Consider the following 11536-nt stretch of genomic DNA (forward strand, 5'->3'; position numbering starts at 1 on the left):
TTGGTTCATGATTAGCGTGCGTATACCGAGTTATGGATGCACGCGGGAAGTTTGAAGAGCACAAGAAAAGCGTACACGGGAGTTGCTGAAGGCGTACCCGAGAACAAGTCTAGCCTCTTGAGAGCTCTCCAAACTTCCCAAGTACATCCATAACTCGATATAAGCACAGCTAAAAGCATGAACTAATTCTTTTATAACAAAGTGACAACAAAGTACTGCGCGGAAAACAAGTTTCAATTATGATTGCATGATTACAAAATTTTCTTAATGCGCTGTATGGAAAAACAAAGTTTCCGTATTGGCTGGTTACAAACCGGCCACACTGGTATTAATAAAAATTTCCTTTTTTGATTCTAAATGTAGACAAACAAGTTTCCAAGCCCACAGAACGTTTAAAAATACTCAAATGTTTAAGTCAAAGTTAAAGGCAGGAGCTATAGCTGCAGCCCCCTCCCCCCCCCCCCCAACCGTCTCCCCGGTTCTTGGATGCTTGTTACGAATTCATATAATTGATCTACAGTGGCCTCGATTGAACGAACCTCTATATAACGAAGTCCTCGGTAAAACGAACGATATATTTTTCCAGCCTGGCCTTTTAAAATGTATGGAACAGAACCTCGATATAACGAACCAATTTCCCTAGTCCCTTGGCATTTAGTTAAGTCGAGGTTCCACTGTACTTGATTTGCATTGCCATTCATCATAACAAGCAATCATTCAAGGGCGCGGTACTTAAGTATGCGTTACAACATCAGATATCCGACCCCATTAGAGATGAATATTTGGCCTTATCAACTGATTTCATAGGGTAATTTGACCACTGTAAAGAGGTTCGAGAGCTGACGTATCGCGCGTTAGCCCTTTGTTAGGTCTCGAATCTCTTTAACGTGGCCAAATTTAGCAGTGAGAATTAACAATTATTCCACGAGCGCGCGTTGGATATGAGATGATAGATAGCCAACGAGGCGCGTAGCGCTGAGTTGGCTACTGAATCATCTCATATCCAACAAGTGCGAGTGTAATAATAGTTTCATTAAAAACAATCAAGAATTATTGCTAGATCTTACTGATTTCGCTTTGAAAGAACAACCAGAAGACAATTTAATGGCTGCTATTTCTCCAGCATGGTATAATGGCTCATATACCATGGCCGCTAAGCTAATCAAATCTCTGGAATTGCATTATACAATGACCCAGTTTTTAATAAAACCAAATATTTCCTTTCCACTCCCCCATCGACGCAGCAGCAACGTTTCTTTAGAAACTACCCTCCCCTCCCTTATCTATTACAGATGATTGAGCACAGTGGATGACTCCAAGTCTGTTCGCAAAAATCACGCGAACGGCTCAGATATAAGAGTTTAGGTGAACGTTTCCAACTTGAAGTGAAGTCATGCGATCAAAGATTGCGACGAAACGTTTCACAACGAAATCGGTCGATCGATTAATGAAGTCCTATAGTTCGCCATCGAAGGCTGTGGAATAGGAATTGTGATGGTAATATATTTGGTTTTGGTTGAAGATTCTTAGAAAGCTTTGAAAAGTGTACTTTGGAACTTGCAACAGGCAAAGGCTTGTATCAGTTTTGTTTAGCGAAGTGTTTTAATTGCTGTAGAGCACAAAGTGCCCCCAACCTATCAAAATTCACTTTAATGAGCGATGTTAAAATGCTTTCAATTCCTCATTATTCAGGTGCGTGTGTTGAAGCTTAGAATGGGCAGTTAACCGTTAAAATCTTTGTTGGACAAACGCTTTAATCTCCGCCCCTAGAAAATAAATGTCCTCTTTCAATGATAAGCTAAATTAAGCCTCCGGTATTTCGACACAAATCCGTTCCGATTATAACTCCCTTTTCATAGCGCCTTTTTTGTAAGGTGAGTTGGGTTGTTGGAATTTCTGGTGGAAGGTTGGGAGGGGGGCACGCCAAAAAATGGCCTGTAAAAAAGAGGGGTAGGGGTGGGTGGTCTTCTAAAAGTATAAGAGTCGTCCCTCGACATGTAACGATGGTCAAGGGATCGGAACGATTTTCAGCAGTGGAAAAAAAAATGTATCATTGATGTGAGCTTTGGAGAGAGGTGTAAACAAGTTTCTTTTCTTTTCTTTTTTTCTTCTCAGAGAGGGGTCATCTGCATTGTGGTGCCTCATATTTCACGACGACTGTTTATAATGTAAATTGGCGCTCACTCTCTAGAGTTTGTTCCAGATGCTAGCTGAACCAGAAAAACAACATTTGAGGTCAATGTTCCATCAATGAATGGCAGGTTACACGCAAAAATAAACATCACGATGATAAACTGGCCAAAATTAAAAAGGATCTGCAAAGCCTGTCTCAGTTCTTCACCAGACCATCTATTCTTTTATACATTCTCTTCGTACCTGTAAATGTGTAGAAGTTAGAAAAGAAGAATAGAATAGAATAAATCTTGATTTTAAGAGCGGCTTTCCACAAATATCGACCGAAATCAACTTTTGGTGGCACAAGTCAAAAAATCGATTTCGCTCATATTTTGCTCATAGGTAGGCCCTAGCAAGAAACAAAACGGGCCGTAGTTAGTTTTTTCAAATACGGCTTCCTTACGCGTAAATTTACGAAAAACGATTTTCAGTTCAGTTGAGTTCAAAATCCGCTTCCGGCCGGACGGAATTTTCCTTAACTTTGGTCGGCCGCGTATCAATCCACAGCCAACCACGGATCTTGAAATAACATCTATAGCTTTTCTAGGTCCTCTTCTTCTGTTCCACGGAAAAACAGTCAAAACTTAGGTTACTTTTATGCCCGAAACAGATCTAGAACAACATGCTATAAATGCAAATTTTTAACAACCAAATTTTCGAATTTAAATACCGGCAATTTTACCCATGGGCGATAACTTAGATTACCATAAAATGACTTTCCATGGCTTCACTGTGTACTTATAAATCATAATATCAAAACAAAACTTTGGGTAAATTATTTTAAGTGACCCGCAAGGCCTCGAATTTATCACCTACCTTGTCGAAAATCTGGCATTCGCATTGTAAACAATGGCGTGACATAGCTGGTGACCGCGAACTACGAAAGTCAAAAGAGATTAAAACGTGCATCATTTTGAGACACAAAGATACGGAAACTAAGCTGATACCTTAATGAAAGATCCAACATAAGTTTTGGGCATCTTCTTCATCTATTCCCGCTCGATACAAGCATAATATTAGTGTTCCGACGACGAGTTCGTTTTCAGTATTTCTACTCTCATACCCAGATCGACATTTCCGAACCGACTGAGATCTGGGTACGAGATTTGATCATTTCATGCACGTTTCAACAAGAATTTAGCATCGAATTCTTCATTAACCCACACTGGGGTTATTTCTGTACTCTTGCCCTCTGAATCTAGAGAACCTTGACAAAAAAATCCAGTTCACGAATTAATAAACATTTCTGTTTTTTTTTTTTTTCAATAAACAACTCGCAAGCTACACTGTTGCGTGACAACCAGGAACCGGAAGTGTCACCAAAAAAAGATTTGTATGTTTCAATGTCTTCTTCTTCCATGATGATTTGAAATTGGGAATAAAGACGATTTTAAGTGACTAGTTTTCATAACTAATGTCCTTTTGCTTCCATACTTTCGCATGCAGAATAAATACTCAGAAACGAGCACATTATATTCGAAGTCCAGCAAAGCATAACATCACCATTAAATGTCGTCAAATTTGGTCGGTATGTTAAACAGAACATTGTGTCAACAATTTTAAGTCACGAAGTAGCAATAAGGACGTGCTACCTGGGGCCCGTTTCTCGAAAGTCCCGGTAACTTACCGGGCCCGATAAGTGTCTTTGGTGATAAATGTTTCTCAACAGAAGTCAATTTTGTCAGCTTTGAACTGACTTAACGAAAATACATTTGACTTCTCACACTCAACTGGGAGCCATGCCAAGCCGACTATGCAACCTGACCTTTATTACATCAACAGCACAAATCAATAGCATCACAGCACAAAAAAAGAGTGAATAAACGGCTGATATGAAATTTAGCCTACTGTAGATACAAGTATAACGTAACTACTTGAAACCTTTCACTACTTGAAACCCACAAAAAACTCAAAAAACCATGCAGGGTGGGTGGGCGGGGCAGGTCAGGCAATGGCGGAAGATAACAAAAACAACTGAACCCTGAAACGCCATGTGACCTGAAGACCCCCCGCACACTCAAACCCGTACTCCCAGCCGTGTGTGAGAAAAACGTTTTCCGCTTCTTACGCTCCTTAGCCAGCCGAAAACCACACTTACCAGACCCGGTAAGTTACCCGCACTTTCGAGAAACGGGTCCCTGAGCTTATACAACTTCGCAAGTGGTTTTAAATGGACTTATAAATGGAGGGGCTTATATACGAGGGGGCTTATAACCGGAATAAAATAGCCGTGTCGAAACGAGCAATAGCAGTGTTGATCGAAATACGTTTTTCGTTAGCTCGTTTTTTTTTATTATAGCTTGAAAACGTCATAATAAATCGAATTCGTTTCAATAAGAACTTATTATCCCGCAATGATTTTTCCATTTTTTTTACAGAAAAAAAGGAAAGCTAAAAGGGGGCTATATCCGCGGGGGGCTTAACGTTATCTAATCATGTTCTAGAAATACAATCTCTGTTTTTGCGTTGCAAAGCGCGCCAAAATCCAATAAAGAAACCCGTTACTTTGAGCAGGTGCATGACCTCACCACCTCGAGAAGCTTGTCGATATACGGTTGCTTTCGCCTTACTGTAATCGGAGAAACTTCAACACCAAGCGAGAGGCAAATGTCTCGCAGAACAGATACACTGAATGTCGCTTTAAGTTTTCCACTAGAAGCTGCAAGATCACAAATGTTATAAGTGTCGTACATCACAGGATGATGAAGGGCAACTTGAGTGGAAACATCGCTACGCATTTCACTCAAAACTTCCTCCTGGTAAGCACTTAACTCTTCTTCTTCCTCTTCTTCAGTTACAATGTCAACATTTCGTTTAGCCACCACCCTGGAAAAAAAGCTCTGAATTTGCTGGCAAGTCAGAAATTCATTTATGGAAAATAAACGTTTGCCACTGCTGTCTTTAGCAGCTCTCATTTCTTGGGTAACAGTCGCTGGATCAACTTTTCTTCCGGATTTTTGCCCTATGTCAAATTTCTTCAAAAGGTACTCCTTTTGTCTCGGATTAAATCTTGCCTTCCGTACAAACGAACTTCGTAAGGCCCAACCCATACAAGGAGGAGAAACTTGAACTTCAGGGCTTTCCTCTTTTGACTGGTATGTCACATCAGGCAGCTCGGAGATCTTCGAACCCCCTCTCTCAAGTTCCGCGGCATAACTTAACATTGCTCTGTCAAGTAGCGTCTCTTGCTCTAAAACACGTTTGTGTTTACCGCACTGTAAGTGTTGTTCCAAACTGGAATGCCTCTGATATGACATTACGCATCCTTCCTCTGGACATGAAAACATCGCAGTGGTGGCATCCTTACTTTCATCCCCACCGTCATCTTCTCCATCTAGCGAGGACGCTTTTTCCGGGTCTTGTAACTTTCTTTGGCTTGAAAGGAACAAACTGGTCATAAACGCCGCTTTCTTTTTCTTGATCCTCAATTGGAATGAGTCTTGCCGCAACAGGTTTATCAAACTTGCTCCAAGGCACAAGTTTACCTGGGCCGATGTCAAATGCCTTCCATACCCTGAGCCCATCGCTCTCGTACTGAAAATTGTTCAAATAACTGATGCCATCCCAAGTCACTGTTTTCTTCGGTTGCTGTTCAGGCGTTGATGCCAGAGTGACTACTACACCAGGAACTCCCCCGGATGATTCAATGGCGACCTTCATATGGCCAGCCGTTTCAATATCATGTCCCTCGTTGAGGTAGAGTTGCATGTGACTTTTTATGGTTGCAGCCTTTCTGTCGCATGCCCCCTTCCCCCCTTGAGGATCTGAGAAATCCATTCTTCTCAAGACAAGCCCCGCCTGATCTGCTTGTACCTTGGCGCCCACAATATTCCAACCACAGTGATAACATCCTGCGTTATCTGACCTGTAAAATACAGATTTGAGGCTCGGAATTGCTTTCTTCAGTTTCTCTAGGACATCTCCCATTATGGCAAGAACTGTGCTACTGTCCTGGCTGCAGGACTGAAAAATATGAACAAACGTCATAGTCTCAAGCTGACCAGCTGACGACCTTCTTGTTACCACTGTGATGTGCCACGGAATGCCACGCTTTGCAAACCAATCGCGTTGACTTTCTCTGTATTTCCGCGGTAAATACTTCATCGCCCAATCCTGTTCCAACATAACAGACTCTTCGTTTAAGTTGTCGATCGTATTTACTCTGGCGTCGTCCTGGTTGACGGAGCGAAGGAGATGAGCCTTCCATGTCACGATGCTATGCTTGGCCTGTTCTGTAGAAAACGTTAACTCGTCAAGCTCTTCTTCTGACGTTGTTACAAGGTTAAGCGCTTCTTCTATTTTGTGAATGCTGTGCTCCAGGCGGTTACAACGATCGCACACTCCATCGTGCGTGTGATCACAGTTTCCTTGGTAGTCGGCGCTCTTAGCATCGCTAAGTGCATACTGTCTGCAGTGGTCTGGGATGGACGACGACTCTGAAACATGGACCTACCAAAACAAAAATGGTTTTGTTAAATATGTTGTACTCGTTAAAAACAAGTTTTAAAAAATTATTTGACGTACCTTGAAGTCGCTTTTCAGGTAACGCTTCGCCAATTTCATTTCCTTCTTTTGCTGGTTCGCCCATGTCATTCCCATTACAAGGTCTCCTAACTGGTCAGCAACATTTTCAAGGTCTTCAAACGCTTTTGAACCAGAAGCAGTAATGTAATCAAGACCCTGCAGGGATTTTCTAACAGATGCTGAACAGACATCAAGAATTCGCAGCAGAGAGCTTCGACTCAAACAGGTTATGTTTGACTCCCTGCAATACTCTTGATACTGTTGCACAATTCGCTCCGGAACTAAGTTCCGAATAACATTTGGCACCACGAGCACCTCACCAGAGGACAGTGACAACTTTTTCTGCCCAAATGGTAAATCTTGAACGACATACTGGCTAGTTATAAAGGAAATAAAATGATCAACCATCTCAGGAGGAGCGCACATTCTCTTCTGCACTGCTTTTGGTAAAGGAGAGCCTCTGCCATGTATCAACATGTGCTGTTTAGCAATCTTGAAACGATAAGGTGTAAGATTCGGAATATATCGTTGAAGAGACTTGAAACTGATTTTGTCAACCATAATTGACAGTATCTGACGGCGTGTCTCCCACTGGGTAGCACTGTTGTAGCATTCTGTTAGTGATTCCAGTAGAGCGCTGTCCACATTTTTCTCGCCATCGGCTTCTGAAGGAAAGCGTTCACTGATTTCCTTTGAGGGGACCAGGGTATGCCATAAATTACCAGAATCTTCACCGGCTATGACCTCCAGTGATGCAGCAACAGTCTCTCCCGCCTTCTTAACATAGTAACGTTTCGTCCTTTCACTGGCTTCGCTCCAAGGGATCTGTAAGGAAGAACGAATTGGACTTATGTCCCTTGAAATCAGGAACCTGTTGAGTGTAGATCTTGACTTGTCAATTGGAGTGCTCTGTTGAAAGGAACCTTGTAGGCTCTCCGAGTCTGATTGCAGATATATGCTCCCGACGATAGGTGTATCGGCGTCAAACTTGTGCAGTGTAAATGGAGTGCTCATTACCTCAACTGAACTTGAACTGGCGCCGGCTTCCTAGAAAACACAGGCGAAAATAGTTCACAGAGACGAAGCAAGCTATTCACCCGTGCTTGGTAAAAGAGGAGGAGAGGAAGACGAGGAGGAGGAGGAAGAGGAGGAGAAGAGTTTAAATTATAATGAGATAGAGATAGTCGCTAGTGAAAATATTGATTATTTAAAGGGGATTATTTTCCAACTTTACTTCTTTTCAGAATAAAAATCTTTGCTGATTGGTACTGGGCAGCTAGAAACTCATTTAATTGAATCCTTTGTTGCATTTTGTTACCCTCCTACATTTTTCTTAAATAAGGTGTGATTTGCGTGTTACGATGAAGTGGTAAAATTCTTCAGCCCAGCGAACACCTCGAGCGCTTTGAATCCAACTCCCCCCTCCTCGTTTCACCTGAACTCCCCCACCCAGTATAATCTCGAATTCTTGAATGCCATAATCAAAAAAAAATTTCCCGAACTTTAGAAAGTTGTTAAACCATATTCTAAGAAGTATGCGACGTCCCGTTTTCCTGGAATGCTCAAGTAATCACAATTAGACATACCCCGAGCCGACAGGGAAAGCCCCCTCCCCGACTTTTTTCGAGGACGACATTTAGACTTCAAAATTTTCTGGGAGAGGATGGTCCTAGACTCGCGCTAGTTTCCAAATCCTTCCAGTTAAAAATAGGCTCTGCCGTCCCTGGCCGAGCGTTGGTCTTTTTTTTTTTTTTTCCAGTTTTTCCAGTTAGAATCTGAAGTTGCACTTAATATGTCCAGTGATTAAAATTACGTAAAATGAATCTTCTTCTCACCAACATAGTAGTTTGTACCGGAGTGGCAATGCCTTCGCAATAAAAAGTAGCGGTCGGTTCTTTCAGCAGCGTCTGCTCTTCACAAAGTGACTGCAAGATTCCCCTACATGATCTACACGCACCTGTCAATAAAAGCAGCCTGTTTAGACAAACATTTCGATTTATGGAAGAAACGATAATATCAGTAAAACAGAAATACATACCCGAACCCACAGGAAGTAGTAGTCCAGTTTTTCTAAGGATAACCTGTGAGAACATTTTCGTAATTCCTCTTTCGGCTTTTGGAAATTTGCTTCGCACGTTTTTGTGCTTTGATATCGTTTCAGGTACTCGACACCTGTCGGTACCCCGCACCCAACCAAGTCCAATGCGTGATCTATGCGAAGGACAAATCGTCATCGTCTTGATGTTTTCTGGCATTGAAAACATGGCCGAACGGGCAAGAATAAGCTCAACCTCGTTCCCTATATCTTGAAAACCATAAGATGTCTTATGCTGGTCAATTTGCTTTGTACAGGACAGCAGAGGTACTATCTCTCTGGCCCTTGTTCTGTCTCTGCGATCAAAAGAACATGGCCCACCAACTACCGACTTGAACGAACAGCAAACTTCCATGATCGATGTTTTGTTTACAGTTCCTTACTGTTTCTCTGGTGTAATAATAATTCAATTTATTCATAGGTCCAAAAATGCAATTACGATTTTCACCAATCCGACGTAACGACGTCCAAAAATCTAATTAGTTAATTACGTTCTTCTTCACAGAAAGAATATTTCAGGATCAAAAAGCGCAGCGAAGTAACATTATTCATAACACGAGTATTGGCCACTATCTTGGTTTCATTTAATTTGTTACGACTTTTATCGTTATTACTTTTACCCTTAGAAACGTTCAGAATTCTGTCTTGTGTTTTTTGTTGTTGTCGTTCTGTGTGCGTGTGCTTTCTTTTGCAAATTTAATTCACTTAGTAAATCACGCGGTTTTTGCAAATCTATAATTCACTCATCACGAGCTCGCACTTTTAGATGTATGAAGATTGGAAAACTCTATAGACAATGTTTTTAAAAACGGGGATGGACCCTTACTGTGATTTCTCTTCCCTTTCTTAATCTACAGAGATCTTAAAAAAAACTCGCTTATGATCAACGGACGAGTAAAACAAACAGTACTTCGCAAGTATATTTCACGCACACGATGCAGTTTAACATAACAGTCGAAACTTTTAATCAGGTTAATGTAGTTCAAATCTGCTGCGTTTTACCTATTTCTAGTTTAATTTATTCATGGCAGTAATAAAGAAAGAGGAAAAGAAATTTTCCAATTATTTGTTTTAACACAATAATATTACGCAACAACGAAATGGACTCCGCATCAGAGCGAACGGATACTCTGAAATTTCCATCTATGAAATGCAGCCGAAATATGTATTGGTCCGTAACGCTACCGAACTTTCGATCCAAAGATTTTTCTACTGCGAATGAAGTAATGTTTCCTTTTAAATGTCGCTTCATTTTTTTCTAAAAAGAAAAACTGTGAACTGTGTGAACCCGTGAACCTGTGAACCTATGAACCCGTGACAGTGTGTCACGCCATCTTTTTTGCGCTTCGATCTCAAGAAAATGCTGATAAATCTGAAGCCTAGCGGGTCATTTATTTTCATTTACCCAGAGCTTTGTCTTTATATTATGATCAATAGGTATACAGTGAAGCCATAGAAAGTCATTATAGGGAAATCTAAGTTATCGCCCATGGGTAAAATTGGCAATGTTTTGGTGCTAAAATGTGGTTGCTGAAAATTTGCATTTATAGCATGCTATTCTTAACCTATTTCGGACGGAAAAGTAACTTAGGTTTTAAATGTTTTTCCGTGAAACAGAAAAAGAAGACCTAATAAAGTAATAAATGTCATTTGAAGGTTAGTAACACTCTGCGGATTAATACGAGAGTCGTCGAAAGTTAAGGAAAATTCCATCCCGCCGGAAGCGGACTTTGAGCTCAACTGAGTCAAAATCGTTTTTCGCATATTTACGCGAAAGGAAACGGTATTTGTAAAAACTAACTACGGCTCAGTTTGTTTCTCACTAGGGACTACCTATAAGCAAAATATGAACGAAATCGATTTTTTGACTTGTGCCACCACTTGGTCGATATTTGTGGAAAGCCGCTCTTAACACGGTAAAATCCATCAGTAGTAAAAAAATTTGAAATAACTTAACTATCCTAAACCAAATTCAAAACCTAACTACAACTAATCTAACTAAAACTTGTTTTCATGCATGCCGTGTTTTGCTAACACTCTAACACTAAAAATGAACATAAACTGATCTTTTAAATTGACTTGGGGATTTAGCTTTTCTCACATCCTTCCAGAGAACTGCTCCGCTATAAGTAAAGCTGTTTTTCATGAAATTAGCTCTCGGAAACTGGACAAATAGGTTGTTAACAGAGTCCATCAGGGAGTAATGCGTTTCATTTCGTTTAACAAATTTAAAGGATAAATATTCAGGAACAAGACGATTTAAAGCCTTGTATGCCATTAAGGCTTTCTATATTTGAAATTGAGTGCTCAAGTCTTTCCAATCGAGTTGTCTAATTAAACGGTTAGCGTCAGCATCATAGCTAGAAAAGGTTAAAACACGAGCGGCACGGTTCTAAAGCCTCTGTAGTCTGTCAAATAATGTTTTACCACAATTACCCCAGACAAGATTGCAATAATCGAAATGAGATTGAATTAGTGCGTTGTATATATAATGAAGAGTAGGTGGAGGGACAAAGGGTCTAATTCTTTTTATTGCTCCTATTCTGGAAGCGACCTTTTTAGATAATATATCAATATGTGTTTGTCACCGTAGATTTTCATCAATAAATATTCCAAGCTAGCCTAACTAGCTAGCCTGAAGCTAGCCTACCGCTTCAAGATTGTTTTATAAGCCTTTAAATGGTCTTCTGGAGTTTCAAGTTGCAAGTTTTCAAGTTTATTAAAAAATTTAGCAAAAAAGAA

General features: G+C 40.6%; 1 protein-coding gene across 1 annotated transcript; it reads right to left on the reverse strand.

Annotated features, from left to right (window-relative positions):
- Positions 1-6669: 6669 nt before the first annotated feature.
- Positions 6670-10704, reverse strand: LOC146452184 (uncharacterized). The gene is made up of 2 exons (XM_085098121.1): positions 8535-10704; positions 6670-7746 (listed from the first exon to the last, which is right to left on the reverse strand). Exons 1-2 carry the CDS (start codon positions 9147-9149, stop codon positions 6679-6681), a joined length of 1683 nt encoding a protein of 560 aa, XP_084954247.1. The 5' UTR covers positions 9150-10704; the 3' UTR covers positions 6670-6678.
- Positions 10705-11536: the final 832 nt, after the last annotated feature.

This window comes from Pavona decussata, unplaced genomic scaffold (genome assembly GCF_977016875.1).
Source record: "Pavona decussata unplaced genomic scaffold, jaPavDecu1.1 SCAFFOLD_376, whole genome shotgun sequence".
Taxonomy (NCBI): Eukaryota; Metazoa; Cnidaria; class Anthozoa; order Scleractinia; family Agariciidae; genus Pavona; species Pavona decussata.

Excerpts from the sequence above, each read along its gene's own strand:
- LOC146452184 (XM_085098121.1), bottom strand. The coding sequence starts at position 9,149 with ATGGAAGTTTGCTGTTCGTTCAAGTCGGTAGTTGGTGGGCCATGTTCT. Across the intron at positions 7,747-8,534 it reads CGGTACAAACTACTATGTTG|GAAGCCGGCGCCAGTTCAAG; the intron begins GTGAGAAGAAGA and ends TGTGTTTTCTAG.